The sequence below is a fragment of the Ictalurus punctatus genome, chromosome 22, assembly GCF_001660625.3.
Source record: "Ictalurus punctatus breed USDA103 chromosome 22, Coco_2.0, whole genome shotgun sequence".
Classification (NCBI taxonomy): domain Eukaryota; kingdom Metazoa; phylum Chordata; class Actinopteri; order Siluriformes; family Ictaluridae; genus Ictalurus; species Ictalurus punctatus.
This window is the reverse complement of record NC_030437.2, coordinates 10,127,772-10,141,188: the sequence shown is the minus strand read 5'-3', so window position 1 is coordinate 10,141,188 and position 13,417 is coordinate 10,127,772. Positions and strand designations below refer to the sequence as shown.

At 38.4% G+C, this 13,417-nt stretch overlaps 1 protein-coding gene across 1 annotated transcript; it reads right to left on the bottom strand.

The window, feature by feature from the left end:
• Nucleotides 1-4,575: 4,575 nt before the first annotated feature.
• On the bottom strand, nt 4,576-12,798 carry arrdc3a (arrestin domain containing 3a). The gene is made up of 8 exons (XM_017452119.3): nt 12,318-12,798; nt 10,261-10,342; nt 9,941-10,088; nt 9,445-9,547; nt 9,073-9,329; nt 8,406-8,568; nt 8,015-8,157; nt 4,576-7,398 (listed from the first exon to the last, which is right to left on the bottom strand). Exons 1-8 carry the CDS (start codon nt 12,595-12,597, stop codon nt 7,330-7,332), a joined length of 1,245 nt encoding a protein of 414 aa, XP_017307608.1. The 5' UTR covers nt 12,598-12,798; the 3' UTR covers nt 4,576-7,329.
• Nucleotides 12,799-13,417: the final 619 nt, after the last annotated feature.

The following is a 13,417-nucleotide window of genomic DNA, read 5'->3' as shown; positions in this document are numbered from 1 at the left end:
ACTTGCAACAAGTCCTGGAACCTAAGCCTGGGAACAGTAATGTCTGGGTTACTGGATTTCCTGTTTCTTTCTTCCATTGGCTCAAGAAGTACACAGACTGTGGGGGCAGCATGGCAACTGGTTTTACATGTCAATAGCCATAACAGTCTGCAGCTGGCCTCTTCACTGTACTGTTTTCCTTGTCTACCATGGCTACGCAAGCATTTTGGATCTGGGTTTGTGTTGTGTGTGTACTGCTCAGATTCCATGATGGGGATGCCATTTGTGTCCCACTGATATTGTATTTAAAAATATGTATGTAATGTAAAATACATGCTAAACATAGTTAAAGTGTCCTTCACAACAACCTACGTGCATGTTTCAAATGAAATGTAATAAAACCTACAGCAACACAGAAAAATAGAATTTTGCCAGCCCCTGACCACTACAATGACACGTTCTGTTTAAATATGATCATACTTAATGTGTGACTCCATTTAGCTCTCATGCTTGAAACACACTGTTGCATGAGTCACCATTATAGGCTATGGAAAATGTACATTTTAGTTCACTCACTCAACCCTGTTACCTGAACACATTCACCACTATGGATTATTTGGAATATTCCACAAGTCACATTTACATTTATTCATTTAGCAGTCGATTTTACCCAAAGTGATTTACAAATGAGGAAATGACAAAATCAACAGGAAATTTTTGTGAATTTCCTGAAGATCATTGGAAGAAGAAAGTCTCTCATTCTTTTTTTTCTTTATTGTCAATAACATATTGATATTGGTAATAAAGTAATTAATTAAAAAAATAAAATCCAAGTAATGGATGCTGTATTTTCAACAGCACGGTTGCTGTATTTTTTAATTCTATGCTGAAAAAATTCAACCTTTACTTTCTCATGCTTCTGCGACTCTGTCAGCAAAGAAAGCCGCTACTAAAGATGCAATATGTTAGTGGTAAAAGAATAAAGTTTCATTTTTAAGGGTGTTTTAAAAATGTACTTTTAAGGATACTGAGGTGCTTTGTATAGATGTTTTTCTAGACAGGTTGTGACAGACATTGCAAAGATGGTGGGTGTTATTGGCTGTGTTATTGCAATACGGCAAAGGAATTACTTCTAAAAAAGCATGAAATCCCTTCTTCATATCTTTAAAACTAAAAAGCTGGAAATTGAAAAAGATTGAGGTGGTCCACTAATTACTTTTCTCTTAAGTATTGTATTTTATGACAGTGCTATCTACCAAACTGTCCTTTGGAGAAATATCTATAGTTATAACTATAACACTATTGTAAACCTTTTAATAGCAAGCAATGCTGTGTGCCTCTTGACACATTTCAATACTTTTTAACATGTCCTCAACGACTTCCCCTCACAACCTAACTTCCCTTCAGTGCATAACACATACAGGCGTGCCACACACGTGGCCACTTGCCAAACAAGAGGAGGAGGGGACAACAAGGAACAGATTTTAACGCAGAAATGCACTTACCCTCTGTAGTTATCATAAACATAAATGAAGATGACAATAAAGAAGGAAGTGAACTTATTTGCTGCTCATTAAAATTAAAGACCACCTTTGCAGTGCAAAGATAGCAGCTCAAGTTTTTCTCAAATTTTTTTTTTCTTTTAATACCAGCTTATTTCTCCCAGTATAGTAGATCAATTACAGTTCTTGTACTATAGATTGCTTTACTGCCAGGCATGTATACGACTTATAAAATCTTTGCAAATAATACTATTTACCACCAAACTTCTCTGTGTAGATATAGCAGTTACAGTTACATAGCACACAGTTTTAATTCTGATGTAAATATTAAACGATATACATGAGCATTAATGAGCATATATGAGCATATATAAATAAAGAAATAGATTTTTAAAATCTAATTTAGGAGATAGACACAGTTGACTTAAAGTGTTATAACTATATTAGTATATTAGTTATATTAGTCAAAGGGCATATTAAAATTTAAACAACAAATCTCAAATCATATAATCTAATCCATAAAAAAATGCTAAAAGCTATCATAATGTCTTATTTTATATCGTTGACTGAATTTCTCAGGTAGATTAACGCAAAGGCTGATGATTATACACATCATGCTTCAATCTGAGTGAAAGCTTACACAATTCTCAGCATACAAAGGATTTCCAAGGACATACCACAGACTGCTTACAAAACCAGTGCTTTAAATCACTATTTATTTAGACAGATTTCAGGAACCACATTGTGTACCAAAACTGATAACCACAATGTTAATTAAGAAATTTAAGTAAGAAATTTATCAGAAATAGTGGGTACATTTCCATGCACCTGTTAAGTCAAGGTTTAAACAAACTGTGATATCCATTTTGTTTTTAATCTGTTCTGTTTTTTTTTTAGCAAGAAATAAATTCTGTCTATTACGGAAACCTAGATCTGCATTCCACAAGCACATGATTTCCCAGACATGAGGAGTATGGGACCGTTTAGAACGCTTTACTATCCTGCAGCCATATCTGTGATTATGGTCGGCTCTAGGATTAGCCAGGAAAGGTTTGAGACCTGTGTGGCATAAACAGGGGCTAATCAGGAGCCGGCACTACCCACTAATCCCACCCTCCATTATGCCACTAGCACGAGGTCAGATTACCACAAAGGCCCTGACATGTGTGAGTCAGTGACAGAGGTGGCCACAAGAAGAGTGCAACGTGCTAGGACAAGGCTGACTCATCAGAGCTGAACTGGACCTAAACCTGGCAGAATGCAGATTTAACAATACCATTGTATACTTGGATGGTTACTTTGTTGATGAGTTGCTGACCAGCCCATGTTCTGCATACAGTTTGAGAGACGATGTCTAACGAAAGTTTCACACTTTTGTCTCAACTCTAAGGACAGAATGTTTAGTGCAACCTTACCAAATTTGTTCCAAACCATGTCAAAAGCTTGGGAAGTATAAGGTAAGGTCCCCCCTCACAAATTACCTACGGAGATGTCTTTTAGATGTATAAAGATGAAGGTTTTCTAACAAAAAAATGGCCAAGATTACACTTTCACCCAGTCAGTAAAGTATTACCTTATGCTAAATTAGTGAGAATCGGCCTTTAGGCTGCCTTTCGAATAAAACAAGATGTTGGTGAATACACCATAGCATCATAGCTCAGTCTTTTTCAATTACCATTCAGGCTGTTTGTGTACTTGCTTTGGAGATGCAACCAGGGGCCCTGCTAAGCTCAGCACAGATTTGTTGTGTAGCTGTATCTCTGGCTTTAAATGAACCTCTCAGGACCTCTTTCAGCCCTTCGCGTGCCAGTCCATGCTTTCCTCAGTCCAATCATTGATTGCCAACCATGACGTAATTTGATGGATTTTTTTAAACATGGTATTAATCAGTGTGCCATTCAATGTGTAAGAAAACAAATCTATGTGAAAATGAAATTTTCTAAAGACATTTTAAAAATTTTATTCAGTAGAATTAATTCATTTAATTAACTGAAATAAAAGCTAGAAGGCAGAGCTTTGTGGTGCTAGGGTATCAAATGAGGGTTTTTTTCTGTCCTGATTTTATACCACCTTATATCTCCCTGAATAGGATATAAATTACAGCTGTTCTATGGATATTAGACAGGACAATAGTGTCTTCGAGGCTGTATATCCACTTTTGTCAGGCCCTTACTGCCAAGCATTTACAACCTTTCCTAAGGCTACTCTTGAACTGTGGACAAAGTGTCCCTGATGAGATGAGGTCATGGGGTGAACTCCTATAAACGGTCCTGCCGTCTTTGTGTCCGACTTTTCAATGCAGTCTTAGTTTTGTGTTCAGCCCAAGTGAAAACTAAAATGCTGTTTTAGTGAATACTGCAGATATGTTATATTTTCTCTGAAACAAGCAAGCAGGAAAAGGTTATTCTGCAAGTCAACCATTTTTAATATAGTTGCATTAAAAGTCAGAGAAGAGCCACTGCAGAAAGCCCATTTAGCAAATGAATGTCTATATTTTCTTTCTCACTGCCTAGAGTAACTTGGACAGTTTGCAGATAAACATGTCACTTGATTTGTTTCTCTCTGGAACATTTCCAAGCGGTGACTGGAAATTAGTGCAATTGTCTGGTTCGCCTCTAGGAGCACTACTGCACCAGGTTTCAGCCAAAACAGCCAGCAAGGAGAACTGCATTTCAGGGGCTATTAGATATTTCTACACTATTATTATTATTATTATTATTATTATTATTATTATTATTATTATTATTATTATTATTACTACACATTGTTAATGACATCTCAAAGATTTTTAGTGCTAATATAACAAGCCTAATAAGACTTATCCATTAACCTACCTAGTATGTTAGTTTTCTATAACTATATGGGAATCAATAAAGCTTAATATTAAGATCATGAGAGTGGGAAGACTGAGTGTAAGTGTTTGCTCAGAGGTTCATTTAACCATAATTAGCACTTCTGTATGTGAATTCCTGAAAGAGTAGATGAGAAATGTTGATAGTGTGGGAAATAGCAACATATCCCTCATTAGTCAGGAAAGGAAGTTAAAGACAATATAAACATTTTACAAACAAGTACAAATGAAATATCACTAATGTTTTATTGGTTGGAAAAAATTTATTCAGCTCCAAGGAAGAACAAAGACAAGTTCAAAACCATTCAGAACAGAAATTTGTCGGTTATTTAGTGTTGATTATCACGGAATAAAACACACAAAAAAAGTTATACCATTGTTGGGGTGGGGGGGGTATTGCACTTTGGTTCTAAAAAACAAATCGAACAACAACTTCTACTTCATTCATTCCTCAGAGAGAGAGAGAGAGAGAGAGAGAGAGAGAGAGAGAGAGAGAGAGAGAGAGAGAGAAAACACAAAACAAATCAAAACAAAAAAAAAAAACAAAAAAAAAAAAAAAAAAAAAAGAGTTTAGCTTTAACACTGGACTACATGGAAGGCCAAGCACAATAACTAACCAACCATGAAAGGAAAAAATCATTAAGTTTTCTTTCTTTTTTTAAGCTTATTGTTTTTGCCTAAAATCACTTTCCAGTTGCGAGTTTACCATGTGTGGATTACCATAAACGAAAATGAACTGTCCACTAGCAACCCAATTCTCTGAAGGTGTGCTAGACCACAACTATTGTTCCCAAAATAAATCCATGTGAGAGAAACAGAACCGCTCCAGATCGTCTGACCAGGAAGCAAGCCTTAAATGCCCGTAATGGTAATCAAAGCTAGTCATCACAAAACATGATTTAAGCCATAGCAAATCAGAGTGGCATGTTTGGGGATCAGTGCTCGCTTTGAAGGACTATTTGGTTTTTCCCTTTTTGTCCTTTTAAACATAAACACGCTTCAGACGACACAGAGACAGTCAGAAGGTTTTGAGTTGTAATAAATGTGAGTGATGAACCAGGTCAGTTCTTCAAGGCCACCATGATAAGACCACTTTAATGAGTCTGTGTATGTTTGAAGCAGAAATCCAAAACTTACTGAGTTCTACACACCCCTTAGAGAAACCACAAATGTCACATACACGCACACATCAGCTACTTGACTATGATCATCCATAGTGTCCTTTCAAAAGTTATGAATTTAAGCGATGTATCAAACATTGCTTAAACCATTTTCACTGGGAAATGACTGAATACCAAACTTCCTCCAGACCTCTGTGAGATATGAGTAATGTTTGAGTATATATATATATATATATATATATATATATATATATATATATATATATATATATATATATATATATATATATATATATTTAAAAAAAAATTTAAAAAATAAAAAAAATAAAAATCACACACACACAAAACCCCACAGGTGCTACATTATTACTGCACGGAAGCAGAGCGTTAACGTAGTTGTTGAATGAGTCCTGAAAACTAATGTATGCCTCATTTCAACATAGTTCAAGCCACAGTTTGGCTGTATCAAATTTCTTCATGGGTCCTTTCAGAATCTCAGTCATTGTTCTCTCACGTTTTGCTCCAAATCATATCTGCCATCACTGGCCTGGAGGAATGCTAGGACAAAAGAAGTCTCGAAGTAAAACAGGACAAAAAGGGAATGTCTTTCGTCTTAGAAAGCTGCCTTGTGCATTGTCTTCTCTGTTCTTCTGTTAATCTAATCTACTTTTTTTGTCTCACCTACATCCTTTTTTTTTGCTTTCAAACAGTGCAATTGAAACATGAAACATGTCTTTTTCAATATATATATATATATTTTTTTTTTGTTTGTTTGTTTGTTTCCAACCTTTTGGCAAGTGAGAAGTTCTCCTGAGACTGAGTGCTTTTTTAGGCAGCATTATATAGAAGACTGCACTGCGTTACACTACAAATAGAAAGGCAACGAACTGTTCAGGCCGTTTGCAGGCAAACTGCTGGGTTCCACCCTGTTTTATCTCTCCTCCCTGCCTACACATGCAAGTGGCAAATGGTCTTCTGTTCTCTACCACAAAACATGCGCTAGGAGCATAATCCCCAAAAGAAATGGAGATTGGCTTGAAGGCATACTATGTTTAGAACTTGTACATGGTGTCCATGTGAACAGGAGGAGAAAACAGAAAAAAGTCACACTGCTATTACAAACATACAGGCAACAATGCCAAGTCTGAAGAGCCTTTCAGGTGGTGTATGTCACTAAGCACAGTTTGTCATCTGCATGTCCTTAAGAGGGAACGCAATTAAGGAAAAACAAAACCACCTAAGAACAGCTGAAACTAGATCAGAGCAGGAATTGAGTCTCTGAATCTCAGTCGGATTTTTGTCTCTGAATCTATTCTCGGCAAGCTGCACGGATGAAGCGAAACAAGCCTGCGATCATTTAGTCATATTAGACCAAGACAGTGGAAAAACGAAACAATTAGTGATTTTCAAACTGAGCCTTATAACTCAAGCTAAATATAAGATGTGCAAAAATCCACAACAGAAGTAAGAGATTCTAGTCTTCTCTCCTTTGTACTGCAGGTGGTGGCTATAGTGTATCCTCTGCATATTTGTCTGTCTCCAGGTAGCTCTGTGCTACAGAACCTTACTTTGTGCCATGGTTACAGAAAGAAGCATGAGGACAACAGAAACTAGGCTGATTAAAACCTGGCATCACAGTCCAACCAGGTGCATCTGTCCACAGGGATCAACACAGATGAGCAAAGTGGTCACACTTCCCTGTGGCAGGAATGAACTGACACGGCAGCAACTTCCTGCACTTTACTGTCCTTCTTCCTGCGTGTTCGTTTTCTCTCGGCATCAACAGCGGCGCAAGTGCACTCGCTGTCTCCGGGAAAAAAACTGAAAGTCGAAAGTTTGAAGGGCACGACTGCTCTGAGCTGGTGCTATGAGCTTTTCAGCGTGATGGACATGTTTCAGGCCTCTGCTCCTCTGGCTGTCTGGTTTGATCTGGATTTGGATCAATCTAGAGGGAGAGGATAGAGCAACACAGCTAAAGTTAGGACATAAATGTCAGAAAGGTAAACATGAAAATCAGACACCATGGAGTCACCCTAAAATTGACTGACACACTGTTACAGTGTGTTGACGTCGTGTTGTAATTACAATAATTATGAGATGACTGCTCAGGAATACTACTCAAAGCTGTTCCTCTCCTTGGACTCAGGTGGAAACACACAACACCTTATTTATTAAGTATCCCATACTAGAAACTCAAGTATCATAGGAATTAAACTAGAACATTACACTCCTCGCTGCCTTAAACTGTGGAAGACACAGAATTTTTATTTTTTTGGTCGTGTTTGTTTATAACATGACTTCACACAGTGTCAAGTCAGAGCTTTCAGGAAATTCAGAGCTCCTTCCTGGTAATTATAGGTTCCAAGTAGTCTCTAAACAGTTCTTACAAGTTGGAAGCTCATAAATACTGTCATTTCAAAATGATGTGAACATATCTCTATGTGTTTCACTAAGCTGTTCAGCTTATAGCCTTTAATGACACATTTAGTTCTCAGCAGTTAGTGCTCAAGTCTATCACCTGCAAATCTAGTCACAATTTGTCATTTATTGGTAGTATTTACCTCAGAATATGGAGGAGGAGGCTGGAAGCGGAACTCTTGGATGTAGGCAAACAGTGGGCCATCGAGGTCTTCACGGCCCGAGGACACTTCCAAGCAGCTTTGTCTCTGTTCCTCTGTGACTACCTCTGCATAAGCTGGGGGTGCTACAAAAAGATGAACAGAAAACCATGTTCTATTTGTGTACCATTTCTGTTAACCATTACCTTCCCACCTCCTTGTCTGGTTGTGTTAATTGTTAGGTGGTTATGCATAACAAATCTTTGAATATTTATTGCACCACATGTATAGGGCAATGTATAATCCCACAGCCTATCTACATCTATATATGAGCAAAATAAGTACAAATATAAAAGGAGTATAACGTTGTACGACAAGTAACCCCAGTACTCACCTTCAGGTCTCTCTGGGAGACTCATGCCTAGCCAGTTCATGGTCATGCTACACTGGCTGCTGACAGAGGATGTGCGGCTGCCAAAAGGGTGCAGGGGGATAGTGCCGATCACCAGAGGCAGGTTGAGGGACAAGTTCATAGATCCTGGAATGTCCACATAGACCTAGAGGAAACAAGCAGTGGCAACAGGTCAGTCACATATACCTTCAGATGTCTGATGTAATGATCCTGATAGAAAGGTCAGTTTTATGACATTGTGTGATTATGCAAGAACAGGATGCAACTGTTTCACAGGGTTATGAGGTCATTAGCATGCAGTAGGTCAGTGGTTGATGGAAGTCTAAGTGCGATTAGCTTTCATTGAACTCTTGCCTTTAAAAATATTCGAACAAATGTAAACTGCTTTCAAGCCATGGTTTTAGGGAATGCAGTGTTTTATGGAAAACATTTTTTAAAGCACAGATATAAGTCATAGGTTTAGCTAATTATTCAAAGATCAAGCAGAGAAGCAAGAAGTTAAGCTCAGTGTATTATAGGCTTGCTGCGTAATAATGTGTTACGCGTGTTAAGTTTTGGAAATGTGTTGTGCTTCATCAAACTGATCACAATAAGGCTTTACCTACAAATTGTAAAGCCTGTGAGTAAGTGATGAAGGCTCCTAACTCACCATGAGTGAATACTCCACTCGAATGATGCTGCAGTCCAGGATGGACGGAGACACGGGAGGGATCTTCAGCAACTTCCCGTTCCATGTCTCTGTCTTGCCAGAAGACAGTGACTCCCCACGGATGTTGGCCACTAGCTGCTTGATCTCCTTCATCTTCCCTTTGGCATAAAAGGTCTGAGTTTGGTAAATGGCAGCCTTTGGCACGACCATGCGCGAGGAGCAGTTCTCAATCTCTGCGAAGATCTGAATCGATTCTCCTGCAAACAGCAACACAGGACTGAGTTGACATGACTATTCTGACAGTAAACTACAATAATACCAAACGCTTTATGAATAATGAGATACAAATCATACTTGGGAACATTATGTTACCTGGGGTGTAACCCTTCCTTTCAATTTTGGCACTTAGGGAGATTGGACCTGAGGTGCAGAACCAGCAGCATAGTGTCTTGTCTTTCGTGCCTGCCTGTGGAGACTGTAAAAAGCAGAGGAAAAACAATAACAAGACAATTTTAGTGTCCTGAGACTTGTTAGCTTTAGAATACTTCAAATATACCCTGTTGAGCAGTGGTTGATACCATGGTCCTCAAGGACTCCCAGTCAGTCCACAAATTCTCTCTCTTGCAACATCGAAAGCTCTAAACACACCAAAAACAAGGTATCGAGAAAACAAAGTACTTGGAACAGGTGTGTTTTGAGCTGGGAAAGAACAAATATGTGGCCTGGGAGGCCCTGAGGACCAATTTGAAAGTCCTGGTACTGTAGAAGAAACCCAAATCATCAAAAGAAGAAAGTAAGAATAGAGACGTGCTAACAAAACGCAGAGCGTAACAGAGGTATCCTGTGATGTGAGGCAGACACCACTTACCAGCAGGAGGGGAGTGTTGATGTCAATGTGTTCGAAAACGGTGAACTCTTTCTTGGTCTTCATGGGCAGAAGCCATGGTCTGTGCAGCTCTGCTTTGACCCAGTAGCGCACGCTGCCATGCTTCCCTTCGAAAGAGGTAGCCAATGGTCTGCACACAGAGAACAGAAAGGTGGCATGAACAAACTGAAAGCTATTACATGATCAGACGTCTTATCAATCTCTCATGAAGGACATTAAAAAGAAAAGCCTACATGTTTGTAACCTCTTTGTAAATGGTTTCACTTTCATGTTAAGCTGGGAAATGTTAAGAACGCACTCACATTTGCGGAAGCTCAAAGCTAAATGCATACTCGTGTCTTCCTGAATGAATTGTGGTGAGACCTTCCTCAGAGTTATCATCATCTGAAAGAGAAGAGAACAATATTCCAAATACATGTATACCTTACCTGAGACAGTACTATATAACAACAACAACAACAACAACAACAACAGGAGAAAGAGCTTGATCTCATTTAATTGTCTTGAGTTACAACAATGATGACATTCAAAAGACAACAGAAGGATCATAAATTTTAAAAACATCTTTAATTAGATTATTTATATGGACACTTTGTACTTTAATAAAATACATCACACATATTTTGCTCTTGGGTTGTAATTATAAATAATAATTGTGTGTGTCTGTGTTTTATTTGATTTAACATGGGAGTCACTCATAAAGGGCAGCGTACATCCACAATACAGAATTAAAAATAAATCTAGTTGAAGTACATAATATATTCGAGTTTAAAAAAAGAAATAATAAACCTTAAGTTAAAAGAAACAATCTAGTTTTAGATTTTGGGTTAAACACACACTTCCTCACCGCCAGCTCAGCCGAAGCCGCGTGCACGCGCACAGCTGTCAATCAAAAGCAGAGCCGAACAAGAGAAGACCGGCCTAAACCGGAGCTGGCTGCCTCAGCGCGCGCCGCCTCGCGCATTACGCATTCACAGCCGTGCAGCGTTCACCAAGAGCTGCAGCTCAGACTTGTTTAGCTTTATTCACTGCGCCCTGCACTCACCAAATGTTCCCCCAGTTTAATTTACACTCAAGAATAAACAGAACGAGACAGGCAGCGCCAATGACGAGACAGAATACCGACCATATTTCTAAACTTCACTTTTATTGTTAGTATTTCAACGTTACAAACGATACAATCGGTGCATTGATTGAAATATACAAATAGCAAGATTACAGAAGAAATGTTCAAGACAGAAAAAAACAATCAGTGACAGTATATATGAAAAGGTAAAGCAATTACAAAATTAAAGCTACTGTGTACAGAAATTAAACATGCAAGTTCACATTTATTCGTCCCAGTATCCCATTAACACTGGAAGAAGAAGGGGGGGGAAAAACCCTCTACATGCGCTGGTCTACATCCATACAAAGAATGACATGAATACAGATATCGGGTCTTCAGACTGCTGTGACATGGCCATAGGTTTAGGCTACAATATCCATCGCGTGCGATTGTCCCACAGCTTGTATGTTTGCAACATATTTGCAAGGCTGCAGCAGTTTAGTACACAGTGCACTTGAATATAAACATTTCGTTTAAATAATGATAATAATAATAATAATAATAATAATAATAATAATATCCGCAATGTCAACGCTTGCATGAGAAATATTAGCATATCTCTTATGCATTTGGTCAAAGACAGATAAAAACACGGAAAATGCATATATATACACATATATGTACTTTATATATATATATATATATATATATATATATATATAAAGTTGCAGCTATGTAACACTTTCTGCAGAAGCGTGATGTCATCGAAAACACGTTTTGCCTGAGCCTATCAGGAGCGAGCGCGAGCAGGTACTGCATCAGAACAGGATTGAACCGCTTTTAACAATGGGTGGAAACTAAAGGCGAAATTGTGATAAAACACCAATTAAACATCTTGTTTTTGCGGGTTTTCAGGTAAAAATAGCAAATTAGCTTTCTGCTCTAACAGATTTACCGTGTGTTTACGAAACTTTTCTTTAATAAAAGGGGAAAAACCCTGACTTAACCAACAAGAAGCCTTGTGTTGGTTGCTCGCCCATTCATTCTACCTACTTCCTCCTGACAGTTGAGTTAAAGCAGAGGAATGATACAACAGTCTGAATACAAGGTCAATTTCGATCTGGAAAGGTTTTTAAAATGTATTTTGCGTTTGATTATGAATAAACGCGATCATCCAGTGATGCAAAATGCACAATTAAACAGTTGTAGTCTGCAACCGCTCTACTTGTAAACAAGTCTGAGCATCCCACTGCATCCACACAATATATCATATATATATAAATATATAACATATTGAGATCGTATTCTTACCTCTTCCATGGCCAATAAGGATGTCTTTGTGATTTAGATACTCCACTTCTTCTGTGTAATTTTGAGTGTAGGCAGTGTTGGATCCAGCATTTCTCGATTCAGTCCAACGCACTTTTGCGAACCCCTTGGCGTGGATTTTAAGAGACTTGACGCGAATTTCTCCGGTCACTTCGATGAGGACTCTTCCTGAGACGCAGTCCCCGCTGGAGAAAACGGGGACATTGCTGTCATTGTGACAGTCGTAGCTTACAACGAAGCTCTTCACTTTTCCAAGCACCATGGCGACAAGAAAAGGAAACAAAAAAAGATGTACAAAATTCTGTAGAAAAAAACAACAACAAAGAAAAGTCTATGAAAATATTCTCGTATGAAAAAAGCACGTTTGAACACTGTTTAGTGTCATTGATGTGCCAGAGCTGAATAACAGCAGAAGATGCTGTTATCGAGACTCGACACAGGTTCGGTGGTCCGCTATGAAAGACAGCCGAGTTTCGTCGCCCTGCTCACTTTAAGCGACGGTTTTGGAGAAAAACAAGTCACTGCGCATGCGCGAAACTTTTCTCCCCACCCCCGACTCGAGGGAAGGAAGGGGAGGGGGGACATTCCCTGTCCAACTCTACACTAACACACTACAACGAACAGATGAGCAATGCGAAAAAGACATCATTCAAACAATATTTTCACCTTGTTGATTTAGCAGAGAAGTTACAAACTAAGAGGCTTTGGGGAAAAAACAGTCTTGCTGAAAAATCTAGTTTAGTCTGACCAGCTATCAAAACACAGGCAGAGTCTATGAGACTGGTGGACCATCTGTTGGCCAGCTGTTAAGTGCTGGTAGGAAGGAAGTTTCTAAAGTACATCTACTAATGCTGCACTGCTACAAAGTTATACAACATAAAATTTACACAACAGTAAGACGATTAGGATGTTTCAAACATTTATTGGATAATTTAGTCAGAAATAATGAAGCTGGGAAACAGCTCAGGCAACCAGCTGGGAAAATATAGTCTTAACAGCTTGACATAGTCAGCAAACTGGTAGTTGGTAAGTCTTAGATGAATTTTCAGCATTAGAAGTTAATCCTTTAAGTTACGTGGGTG